The 10,989-nt window shown below is 30.1% G+C and overlaps 5 protein-coding genes across 5 annotated transcripts; 1 reads left to right on the forward strand and 4 right to left on the reverse strand.

Moving 5' to 3' along the window:
* The first annotated feature begins 882 nt into the window (after nucleotides 1-882).
* On the forward strand, nucleotides 883-6,888 carry pug (pug C-1-tetrahydrofolate synthase, cytoplasmic). The gene is made up of 12 exons (XM_031977959.2): nucleotides 883-958; nucleotides 2,143-2,478; nucleotides 2,701-2,793; nucleotides 3,035-3,176; nucleotides 3,266-3,377; nucleotides 4,049-4,614; nucleotides 4,699-5,002; nucleotides 5,205-5,422; nucleotides 5,498-5,961; nucleotides 6,043-6,295; nucleotides 6,377-6,562; nucleotides 6,638-6,888. Exons 1-12 carry the CDS (start codon nucleotides 909-911, stop codon nucleotides 6,725-6,727), a joined length of 2,814 nt encoding a protein of 937 aa, XP_031833819.2. The 5' UTR covers nucleotides 883-908; the 3' UTR covers nucleotides 6,728-6,888.
* A 34-nt stretch (nucleotides 6,889-6,922) lies between these two features.
* On the reverse strand, nucleotides 6,923-7,963 carry LOC143174180 (putative methyltransferase-like protein 15 homolog). The gene has a single exon (XM_076370133.1). The coding sequence runs from the start codon at nucleotides 7,961-7,963 to the stop codon at nucleotides 6,923-6,925; it is 1,041 nt and encodes a 346-aa protein (XP_076226248.1).
* LOC116427522 (ubiquinol-cytochrome c reductase complex assembly factor 2) lies at nucleotides 7,838-8,837 on the reverse strand. The gene is made up of 2 exons (XM_031977972.2): nucleotides 8,653-8,837; nucleotides 7,838-8,391 (listed from the first exon to the last, which is right to left on the reverse strand). Exons 1-2 carry the CDS (start codon nucleotides 8,721-8,723, stop codon nucleotides 8,061-8,063), a joined length of 402 nt encoding a protein of 133 aa, XP_031833832.2. The 5' UTR covers nucleotides 8,724-8,837; the 3' UTR covers nucleotides 7,838-8,060.
* Nucleotides 8,838-9,126: 289 nt separating this feature from the next.
* On the reverse strand, nucleotides 9,127-9,861 carry LOC116427526 (uncharacterized). The gene is given in 4 exon segments (XM_076370135.1): nucleotides 9,127-9,160; nucleotides 9,162-9,178; nucleotides 9,255-9,593; nucleotides 9,682-9,861. Coding segments are annotated over 4 exon segments (393 nt in total). The 5' UTR covers nucleotides 9,700-9,861; the 3' UTR covers nucleotides 9,127-9,141.
* Nucleotides 9,862-9,925: 64 nt separating this feature from the next.
* Nucleotides 9,926-10,981, reverse strand: LOC116427525 (26S proteasome non-ATPase regulatory subunit 9). Its single transcript, XM_031977975.2, has 4 exons — nucleotides 10,812-10,981; nucleotides 10,572-10,671; nucleotides 10,310-10,497; nucleotides 9,926-10,236 (listed from the first exon to the last, which is right to left on the reverse strand). The coding sequence occupies exons 1-4, from the start codon at nucleotides 10,920-10,922 to the stop codon at nucleotides 10,009-10,011; spliced, it is 627 nt and encodes a 208-aa protein (XP_031833835.1). The 5' UTR covers nucleotides 10,923-10,981; the 3' UTR covers nucleotides 9,926-10,008.
* Between the last annotated feature and the right edge of the window lie 8 nt (nucleotides 10,982-10,989).

Below are 10,989 nucleotides of genomic sequence, written 5' to 3' on the forward strand. Positions count from 1 at the left end.
CAAATGAGAGAGAATAAAATACAAAGTCGAAGCATACATTTCGCGTATCCTAGAGACGTTTACATCAGTTTTCCATGTGTAAATAATCCACACGACCTTATCTTCATGACACATACACTCCTGCTCAAAAGTCATGAAAGATTTATAATTATCAAAGTAACATTTTTAAAAAATTCGATTTCACAAAGACTAATTTTTTTAATATCTTATACATTTAGTACACTATAAATTATATTGATCATATTCATATCATACATCGCTTATATTAATACAATTAATTTACACGTACTTTATTATGTGTTTTGGGTGCTGCTTTCATTAATTTTTGGCATCCAAGCAATTAATATGTCTACAGTATTCATATTAAGATTTTTGTACAATAAAATAAAACTTTCCTTTTTGTACAATATTCTGTAATTCTAATCATAATCTTTGACATTTTTATGTAACTTATAGCTCTAATCCGTCCCAATAATTTTGTTAATGATTTAAAATTGTGTGTCCGTGGTGATCAATTTATTTATTTAATTTCTCTGGTACTTTCTATTCTCTCTAAATAATTTCTTCGAATTTAAATTATATATTTAATTATCAAGTCGCTATTGTATTTAAGTAAGTCACAAATTACGTAAGTAAAGGTTCCTTTAAATGAGTCAGTATCCTACTACTTTTGAATGGGAGTGTACATGGTTTATACTCAATCGCTAGTAAACCGGTAGTCTACAGTAAAACAGTTCACTCAACAATCACCAGTCTTCCAGTGAATCTCTGTCGTATACATAAACGGAATTTGTCAATCCGTTGATTTCTAAACAATAATTGAGTTCAAAGACTTACACATTAATTAAAAAACTTAAATTATAAACAATAGTGATTTTCTGAGTGGTTACAGATTGTATAAAAGAATTATGTCGACTGATGTGCGAGGAGTGGTGCTATCTGGAACCGAACTTGCGACGTAAGTTATATTATGTTTCTAGCTATAGATATAAGAAGTTTAAATTCAGGTATAATTATTTTCTTTTCATTGAAATCAATCGATAGTTTTGGTATAGACTCTTACAATTAAAACATACTTAAACTTCCTGCATGCACTGTGCACCATGTGACTTTCTGCCGATTGTTCTGAAATACCGACACTGTGAAACAAACTCTCATACACTAGCGGACTCTACCTGGAGAGAACGGTTAGCTACTGAACTAAATACGACTGCAACATAAAATGTACATCTTTAAGAGACTAATTTTCCAATATTATCAGCCTCAAAAAAATCAATGTTGTCGGATCTAAAGATCCCTCCAGATCGACAAAATTTGAATTATAGATTTCAATTAAAATTAAAACGTGAATCGTTAATTATTCCATTAAAAACATTTTTAAATTATCTATTTCAGATATAAATGTAACTTCAATTTGCATTAATATAATACCCAAATACTTAATTAACAAGAAAAAAAGAAAAAAATATTACACTATATTAAATATTTATAACAATCTCATAGTATATCATAGTATTTTATAGTAACACATTAAACAGAAAAGGATGTATGTTTATAAGTTAGAGATTGTTATTTCAGTTGTATTTAAGTACAGATGTAAAGTATAATCTACGTATAGCAAATGTATATTGAAATACATAATTCATGTATTAAAAACAGATTTTGATTTCCTTAAAATACTTTGCACAACCATTGATATAAATAAATAAAAACAAAAGTAAAATGATACCAGAAAATTATGTACATTTCCAGAAAAAAAATCTGCATTTAAATTGAATTATAATTTAAAACTAAGAGCGTTTTTGTTATTACCTAATAGAAGCAATAATTCGGCCATTTCAACTCCAAATACAACATAATATAATACAGATTTCATTTTTACAATATTAAAGTACAAAAACACAAATTATTATGTACACAGTTCGACTTTAATAATGCTTTAATTTCTTTATTATAATTTTTCATTATACTCTTAATAATAATTCTTTTGCTTTTTACGGTCTCACTCTGTTGTTTAGCGGAAATAAAAATACTTTTCAATGATAGTTTCATTATTACATAATTCACAATTCAATTTATTCTAAAAACAGAAATATATAACTTCACTTCTTAGTAAATCTAATTATCTTAATGAATTCGTAGGGAAATACGTAAAAATCTAGCAAAAGATGTACAATCGATGAAACTAAAACTGCCGAGTTTTACACCTGGCTTAGCTATCGTACAAGTTGGCGGCCGGGAAGATTCAAACGTTTATATCAGAATGAAAATAAAAGCGGCGGGCGATATCGGAATCACTGCAGATCACGTTAAACTTCCAAATACTACAACGGAACTAGAATTAATAAACAAAGTAAATAAATTAAACAATGATCCAAATATTCATGGAATAATTGTGCAAATGCCTCTTGATACTGTGAACAAAATTGACAGCCATATGATTACCGATTTAGTCTCCCCTGAAAAAGACGTGGACGGGTAAGTGTCGTGGAATTTTCCATAATAATTATATTATTTCTAATTTCAATTTTTATAAATTTTGTAACAAATATTTGTTGTTTACGTATTACACCAATATATCACTGTACTTACGTAAGTGAATGTAAAAATAAATTAAAGACGTCAATCACTGATTACGTTCGAATACAAGTTCCATATTTCTTTGTAATAAACGCTGAATACGAATTTCATTTTTTTCAGATTAAACACGATTAATGAAGGAAAAGTTGCAATTGGTGATATGACGGGATTTTTACCGTGTACTCCAAATGGATGCATTGAACTTATCAAAAAGTACGCTAAAAGTGTTTTTATTCATTTTAAATAACATGTGAATATTTTTAACATAGTATTTTGAAAGTAATTTTAATAACTGAACAAATATTCATCCTTTTTACTCTTTAAACGTTTCAGCATTTATATTAATAAAAAATTAAATTACAAATAGAAATAAACAGAGATAAATACTTTTTATAACGTGTCTGTTATGTAAATAATTAAATAAACAATTAATTTTTACAATAATGTGCGCTAGGAGTGGTGTCCCAATCGCTGGCGCTAAGGCTGTAGTTTTAGGTAGAAGTAAAATCGTCGGTACACCTGTAGCAGAATTATTAAAATGGAACAACGCCACTGTAACAGTGTGTCACTCGAAAACGAAGAATCTACCGGAAGTTGTAAGTGGCTACCTTTGTTTTCTTCAAAAATAAAATTTCGATAAAATAATTTTAACTACATCTATATTAAAGGTTCATTTTGATTATAGGTTTCGCAGGCTGATATCGTAGTTGTTGCAATTGGCCAGCCACAAATGGTCAAGGGAACCTGGATTAAACCTGGTGCAGTCGTAATCGATTGCGGAATAAATTCCATTCCAGGTAAATATAATTTAATATGTAATATTAACACTCAAAACTTTACTAATATCATCACTTCCACATAAACGTAATGTGAAATTAAATTTGAGATGCAGCTTTTGTCCATTATAAAATAGCAAACAAATTTTACATGATATACAAAAAAACTGTGTTTTAGTGAATCATATGATACCGCTGCGTAAAATACTTATTAACACTAAGTGCTTAAGAACAGTAGTCAAATGTCATTTATCATATTTATGGAACTTGACCAATCGTGGTTTGACTTCCGTAAGGTTGACCCCAAGTTTCGAAATATCACATGAAAAGAGGGAACGAGATCAAATGAGCCAGCAGACTCTTTAGTTATGATGCAACTGCATCTTAGAACGAATATTACACGTGAATTATCATGTTCAAACTTTTTCTTTTTATTTCACTGAAATTATAGATATAACTATCGTGTGCCTCAATATCGCCATACATGTATATTAATTAAATACGAATAATACACATATGCATAGAAATATAGTATATAGTATATACGTATATATTCAGTTTTATTAAAATTAATTTTTAAATAACAACATAATACACAAGTATTTTACTAATATAAAGAAAATTATTCTTTCCACTGTTAATATTTTAGTAAAATCCTAAGGCAAATATTACAATATATGAAATTATTTTAGATGCGACTAAGAAATCTGGACAACGTTTAGTAGGAGATGTTGATTACGAAGAAGCCGCGAAAGTAGCATCGTATATCACCCCAGTACCCGGCGGGGTAGGCCCGATGACCGTGGCTATGTTGATGAAAAATACGGTAGTATCTGCTCAAAGAGCAGTGGAGAGAATTTTAAGCACCAATTGGAAACTTAATATCTTAAAGATCAACCCACAAACTCCGGTTCCCAGCGATATAGCAATTTCAAGGAGCCAAGAACCAAAACCAATCACAATTCTAGCGGAAGAGATTGGACTACTCCAGAACGAGATCAGTCCTTATGGAAGTAAAAAGGCAAAGATTAGTTTGAACGTCCTGAAGAGATTGAAGGATCAGCAGAGTGGAAAACTTGTAGTTGTTGCTGGTATTACACCAACACCTTTTGGAGAAGGCAAAAGTACTACATCACTAGGTTTGGTACAAGCTTTGACTGCGCATAAGGGAAAGAACTCATTTGTTACCTTAAGACAACCAAGTCAAGGTCCTACATTTGGTGTAAAAGGAGGAGCTGCAGGCGGAGGATACTCACAGGTTCGTAGAAATAGAACTAACTTCATTTATTTCTTTATTATTGAAATTATATGTGGAAAAACTTTATAATTAATATATTTCCAGGTTATCCCCATGGAAGAATTCAACTTGCATTTAACCGGAGATATACATGCCATTACAGCAGCCAATAATCTATTAGCGGCACAAATCGACGCCCGATATTTCCATGAATCAACTCAAACTGACAAAGCTCTTTACGACCGACTTGTACCATCAATTAAAGGTGTAAGGAAATTTTCGAAAATACAATTACGACGCCTACAAAAACTTGGCATTACGAAAACCGATCCTAATAGTTTAACAGAAGAGGAAGCTAAAAGATTCGCAAGATTAGACATCGATCCACAGAATATTCCTTTCAATCGAGGTATTGGAAACAGATTTATAATAAGTATTAATATAAAATTTATTCTTGATTTAATTGATAAATATTTTCTGTTACAAATAATACTTTCTAGTAAAATCAAAACCAATAGACTTACTGAAGGTCGCATATCTTTTTAAATGTCCAACATTCACCGATCTATAAAATTTAACTTAATTTACAAATGAAATTAATTTTATTTCAGTAATCGATACAAACGATCGATTTTTACGTAAAATTACTATTGGTCAAAGTTCAACTGAAAAAGGAAAAACGCGGGAAACATCTTTCTCTATTTCCGTTGGTTCTGAAGTAATGGCAATACTCGCTCTATCCACCAGTGTCGAAGACATGAAAGAGAGACTTGGTAACATGGTAGTAGCTTTCAGCAAAAATGGAGAACCCTTAACAGCCGAAGATTTTGTTAGTATATTTATATTAAATGTCAAACAATTATAGTAATGTTATCGCATTTTTTACAAGAAAAATTATGTTCAGGGTATGACTGGAGCAATGTCCATTTTACTGAAAGATGCCATTGAACCAACATTGATGCAATCTTTAGAGGGAACTCCAGTTATGGTTCATGCTGGACCGTTTGCAAACATCGCGCACGGATGTTCCTCGATTATTGCAGATGCAATTGCATTAAAATTAGTTGGACCGGAAGGTATCGTGGTAACCGAAGCCGGGTTTGGTTCTGACATAGGTATGGAAAAGTTCTTCAATATTAAATGTCGAACATCTGGACACACACCAAACGCTGTTGTACTCGTTGCAACTGTCAGAGCACTGAAAATGCATGGTGGCGGCCCTCCTGTAACTACGGGTGCTACCTTGAAAAAAGAATATCTTGAAGAAAACCTTGAATTGGTCAAAAAAGGTCTTCCAAATCTTCAAAAGCACATTAGTAACGGAATTAAATTTGGTGTGCCAGTTATTGTTGCTATTAATGTTCACGCGTAAGTTTAAAAAAAAAAGACTAATTTTTATAAGTACATTTGTTTACTGAGAAATAAATAATTGCATAAAAACTGTTTCAGTACTGACACAAAAGCAGAATTGGAATTGATAAAAGAAGAAGCAATTAGAAGCGGTGCAGCTGATGCAGTAATATGTAATCATTGGTCACAAGGTGGTACTGGTGCTACAGATCTTGCAGATGCAGTTATAGCCGCCACAAATAAATCCAGCGATTTCAAAGTATTATACGACTTGAATATCAGTATCGAAGAGAAGATTAATGTCATTGCAAAAAAAATGTATGGTGCGGGACAAATTGTTCTTGCAGATAAGGTAAATGTCTTACCAACTTACAATATTATAGTGTATATTAGTATATAATATATATGAATATAAATATAATTATTATTGTAGGTACAAACGAAAATTGAGGCATATAATAAATTAGGATACGATAAATTGCCTCTGTGCATGGCAAAAACATCAAACTCTTTAACAGGTGATCCATCAGTTAAAGGCGCTCCTACAGGTTTCTCGCTCAATATTACAGATATTTTTGTATCTGTTGGTGCTGGTTTTGTAGTGCCAATGGTAGGAGATGTAAGTATTTATGTATTAAAATTATTAATTTCCCAAATGTATCAAATACTCAAATGTATAATATTATTTTTCCAGATAATGATGATGCCAGGTCTATCTACCAGACCAAGCATTTATGATATGGACTGGAACAATGAAACAGACGAAATAGAAGGCTTATTTTAAATATTTTTGTTTATATTGGAGACATTCATATTCCTAATGTGTTACAATATTTTATTTTTTCATATTTTACAATTAATTCTGTACATTCAAATTCATTACAAGACACATACCTCTAAAGATTAAAAATATTATTTTGTATTAGAACAAAGAATAATAAAGCCACATATTTATATTTTTCATTTATAAAATAACAAATTATATCACTTTACTGACACCCCTTAATTTCGCAGAACGGGATCTCGGATTTTGTTTTACTTCTTCAGATGTAGGTGTTATTACATGTTTATGTAACATTTTCCATGGTGTTTGTATAATATTTGCGTATTCATTATCTTCATACCATTTACTGCAATCAGTATATTTTAATGCTACTTTGTTAGCAATATTATCTATTATATTCCCAGAAATGTGCCTTTTAATTATTTTGTCTTCTAAAGAATGAAAAGATATTGTTACCAAACGACCTTCTTGTTTTAAGTATGATGCAGCCAGAATAATACCATAATTAATTTCATTCAATTCATTATTCACAAAAATTCTAAGTGCCTGAAATGTTTTTGTAGCACAGTGAGTAAATCTACCAATTTGGTCATATCTTGTATCATGAATAACAGATTCAATTAATTGAGCTAGTTCTTGCGTAGTTTTTAAACTTCTGAAGGTATATCGAGCATCTATGATAGCACGTGCAATTTTTTTTGCTTGCTTTTCTTCACCATAAACTCTTAAGACTTTGATTAAATCTATTTCAGTGATTCTCTCTAAAACATCAGCAGCTGTAGGTTCTTCAGAACACCTAAATCCATCCATCCTCATGTCTAAGGGTCCATTCCGTGATATAGAAAATCCTCTTTCAGGAATATCAAACTGCATTGATGAACAGCCAAAATCGAACAAAAACCCATCTATACTGTTTTTCTTCACTTTATGTTCACAAAGTAATTGTGGTAATTCAGAAAATCTGCCTAATAAAGGTATCACTTGCCCAGGATACTTTTCCGATAATTTATGCGCAAATTCATGTGCGATAGGATCTCTATCCAGTGCATATATTTTCACATCAGGAAAAGTTCTTAAAATTTCCATAGAATGTCCGCCAGCACCAAATGTCATATCTACAATAGTTTTTTTTGGTGCAGGTTCCAAATAAGTTAATACTTGAGGAACCATAACTGGTATATGTGGGATCTTCTCTTCATTCTTATCTACTAATTGACTATATCTTTTTGTATTCATTAAACATTTTACATCACATTGTCCTTGTAATAAACAGTGACTAATTCTATTGTAACGTTTAATATCATAATGTCTGTTTATAGGAATAGCACAAATTTTATACTTTATTTTTCGAAACATTATAAAGTTTATCTTTTGAATATTTAAATAAATACGAAATTTCTGAAGTTAAACGTTTAAAGAATCCTCTTTCATCTGCTTGAAAGTATTCTAACATTTCAGGTGTGAGTGCCAAATTACATTGTTCTCTTGTCAATCCACTAGCGCTATTATTGCGAGTACGAGCATACTTTTGTCCATAATAATTAGAAGCGATTCTTTGTAAACTGACGTAATAGCGGTCACATACCTCACGATCTAATGGAGCGGCTGCTTCACCTTTTGCGAAAGCAATTTTTATCTGATCACGAATATGCTGACCTATGTCTCTAAAATAAATATAAATTATTAAATTTTAAATGAAACAGAAAAGCATAAACTGAATATTGCATAACTAATAATTAGTTAATTAAAAAATATATATGGCACACTAACAATATAAATACACTGTAATATTTATGTATCCGAAACACTCGTTCTAACCTTGATCTACATATTTCCATGAAATACTTAAAACTATATTAAATTAACATTGATCTTATTGTGATAAAATTCGATGGACAAAAATAATAGGGCTTTTAATTTAGTACCTGCCAGCTTTCGATTCATCTAGAGGCCAAGATTCTAACAACTTCATATAATTCCTATAAGTGCCGGCCATGTTACTTTATTTCTACTTATACAAAGATAAGACATTGGTTAACTACTTCTAGAAGCTAAAGCGGAATACAGGAAACAAGAATCCTCCACTCACACTACTCGACTGTGTAGATAGGTACATACACGTGATTGACTGAACCAATAGGGTCGTCACTATTTTGCTATAGATATTCAATTAGGTACCAAGTATGTTTACATAATAATTATTCAACTTTACCTCTTTTACCTTTTGAAGTTATGTAAATTTAAATAAAAAACATTTAAATGTATTTAAATAATCTCTTTTAATTATACATTCTACAATGACATATCTACTTTTTAATAAAAGAAATACATTACAGAAATAATATAATATGAGTTTAAATACACACTTGCAAATACATTATTTCTTTGTGTCATCAAATTCAAGTGAAATCCTCTTATTCATTTTGAAGATTCATCTTTGTGTCTGTTTCTCTAGAACAGTAAGAGTGTATTTTACATATAATAACATAAATAAATAATTGTTTTTAATTGTTTAATTAAAACTTACATAACTAGAAAGTTGTACATTCTTCAATGATTGTGCCTCATTTATATTTTTTATTCCACTTACAAAGTAAGATACATCATTTTTTGTTTGTAAATTTGTATCATTGTACTGATTATTATTAGAGTATAAAATCATATTGTCTTGTTTATGAGAAGAAATAGTCACTACATCTGTAGGAATGTCTCCAGATTTCTCAGTATTCCATACTTCAAGCAATGTTTCAGAATTATAAAATGGATATACTGTATAAATAAATGACCATGGATGTTGATCAGAATATTCATAACTTTTTTCTTCACTCAATACTTGCGATGCAAAAATATTTAAACATAATAATTCCTAGATAAAACAATATTTTATCAATAAAAATATATTGTAACAGTATTATTATGATAATAAATTTATATATATGCAAAACAGAACTTACAAGTAATAGAAAATGCATTTTGCTGCTGCACACCAATACTGGCTGCCACTTGACAGAAGTTGTTCATTTTATACCACCTCTGCCATCTTAAATACTCGTATAAATCATATTAACGAGATTACACATATTATATTTCGAGACTTGAATGTTACATTCCAAGATTATACCATTAAAGCCACTTAAAACTTACAGAAGTAAGTGTAATATGATGTGTATAAAAAAGACATTTAATAACTATATTAAGTACAATAATTTATAAAATTTTTTTATTTAAGAATATACATAAAATTTACATATAATTATAAATAAGTACTCTGATTAGAAGTTTTATCTTTCAACAGTCTCTATAGGTATTACATTACAACCCAGAAAGCCATTGCCAGCCCAAGGACGTGGAATTAAAATCAAGGCTAAAATATCAGATCCACGTTTAATTTTTACACCAATTTTCTTATACCTGCTATTTTGTACCAAAGTACCAATATCTTTTAATGATTTAAAGTTTCTAAAATCAATAGAACCAAATTCCAGTATTAAATCGTCAAGTTGAATTCCCTACAAAATTAAATGTTACTCAATATGTAATAAAATTATTTTAGTATTATGATAAATTTGACATATATCTTACTGCAATTTCAGCTGGTGAACCAGGAGATACCAAATTTACCCTAAGAAAAGGCTCTAATTGTACAACATCTTCAATATCATTTATTGTAGCTGTACTAGAACTTTCAGCTTGATTTCCTGCTAATGCGTGCACTTTGTGCAAACCCTCCTCTATTTTAGCCATCAAAGCTTTATGATCATTTCTAAAACCTAATTGATTAACAATATATTCATAAGTTCAAGTTATTTAAGTTTTATATGAGAAAATTATATAATAAACATACATATTATTTTATGTCTAGCGTGTCTGACTTGATAAACATCAATATCTTGCCTTGGATATCCTTCAGAGTCAACCAATGGTTCATCCATTCCAACATGATTCTAAAATTAACATAAATAATGAATTATCGCATATCCAAAAAATTAACAGGTCATGGTATTTACAAAATAAATCATAATTATTTCGATGACACGGTTAAGTGTGTATTCAGTATAATTCTATAGTATTTCTACATACGTACCGAATCTAAAATTTTTTTTAAATCTTTTAATTCGGCTTCAATTTTGTCCTTATCCTTCATAAGCTCAAGAACGTAATTTTTAGCTTCCTGCAACTCCATATCGACCACCATTTTTGCTTTCAGTGACGTAGTAATAAACCGTCAGGAACGTACATAGTTAGGGAATATAATAACAAAA

Source organism: Nomia melanderi, chromosome 8 (assembly GCF_051020985.1).
Source record: "Nomia melanderi isolate GNS246 chromosome 8, iyNomMela1, whole genome shotgun sequence".
In the NCBI taxonomy this organism is placed as follows: domain Eukaryota; kingdom Metazoa; phylum Arthropoda; class Insecta; order Hymenoptera; family Halictidae; genus Nomia; species Nomia melanderi.

What these genes read in the sequence shown, in the direction of transcription:
- LOC143174180 (XM_076370133.1), bottom strand. Translation starts at nt 7,963, where the DNA reads ATGAATACAAAAAGATATAGTCAATTAGTAGATAAGAATGAAGAGAAG.
- LOC116427522 (XM_031977972.2), bottom strand. Translation starts at nt 8,723, where the DNA reads ATGGCCGGCACTTATAGGAATTATATGAAGTTGTTAGAATCTTGGCCT. An exon ending in GATGAATCGAAAGCTGGCAG is followed by an intron (nt 8,392 to 8,652) that starts GTACTAAATTAA and finishes TATTTATTTTAG; the next exon opens with AGACATAGGTCAGCATATTC.
- pug (XM_031977959.2), top strand. Translation starts at nt 909, where the DNA reads ATGTCGACTGATGTGCGAGGAGTGGTGCTATCTGGAACCGAACTTGCG. An exon ending in TGCATTGAACTTATCAAAAA is followed by an intron (nt 2,794 to 3,034) that starts GTACGCTAAAAG and finishes AATGTGCGCTAG; the next exon opens with GAGTGGTGTCCCAATCGCTG. An exon ending in CGGAATAAATTCCATTCCAG is followed by an intron (nt 3,378 to 4,048) that starts GTAAATATAATT and finishes AAATTATTTTAG; the next exon opens with ATGCGACTAAGAAATCTGGA.
- LOC116427525 (XM_031977975.2), bottom strand. Translation starts at nt 10,922, where the DNA reads ATGGTGGTCGATATGGAGTTGCAGGAAGCTAAAAATTACGTTCTTGAG. An exon ending in TAAAAAAAATTTTAGATTCG is followed by an intron (nt 10,672 to 10,811) that starts GTACGTATGTAG and finishes TGTTAATTTTAG; the next exon opens with AATCATGTTGGAATGGATGA. An exon ending in GTTCACCAGCTGAAATTGCA is followed by an intron (nt 10,237 to 10,309) that starts GTAAGATATATG and finishes TTAATTTTGTAG; the next exon opens with GGAATTCAACTTGACGATTT.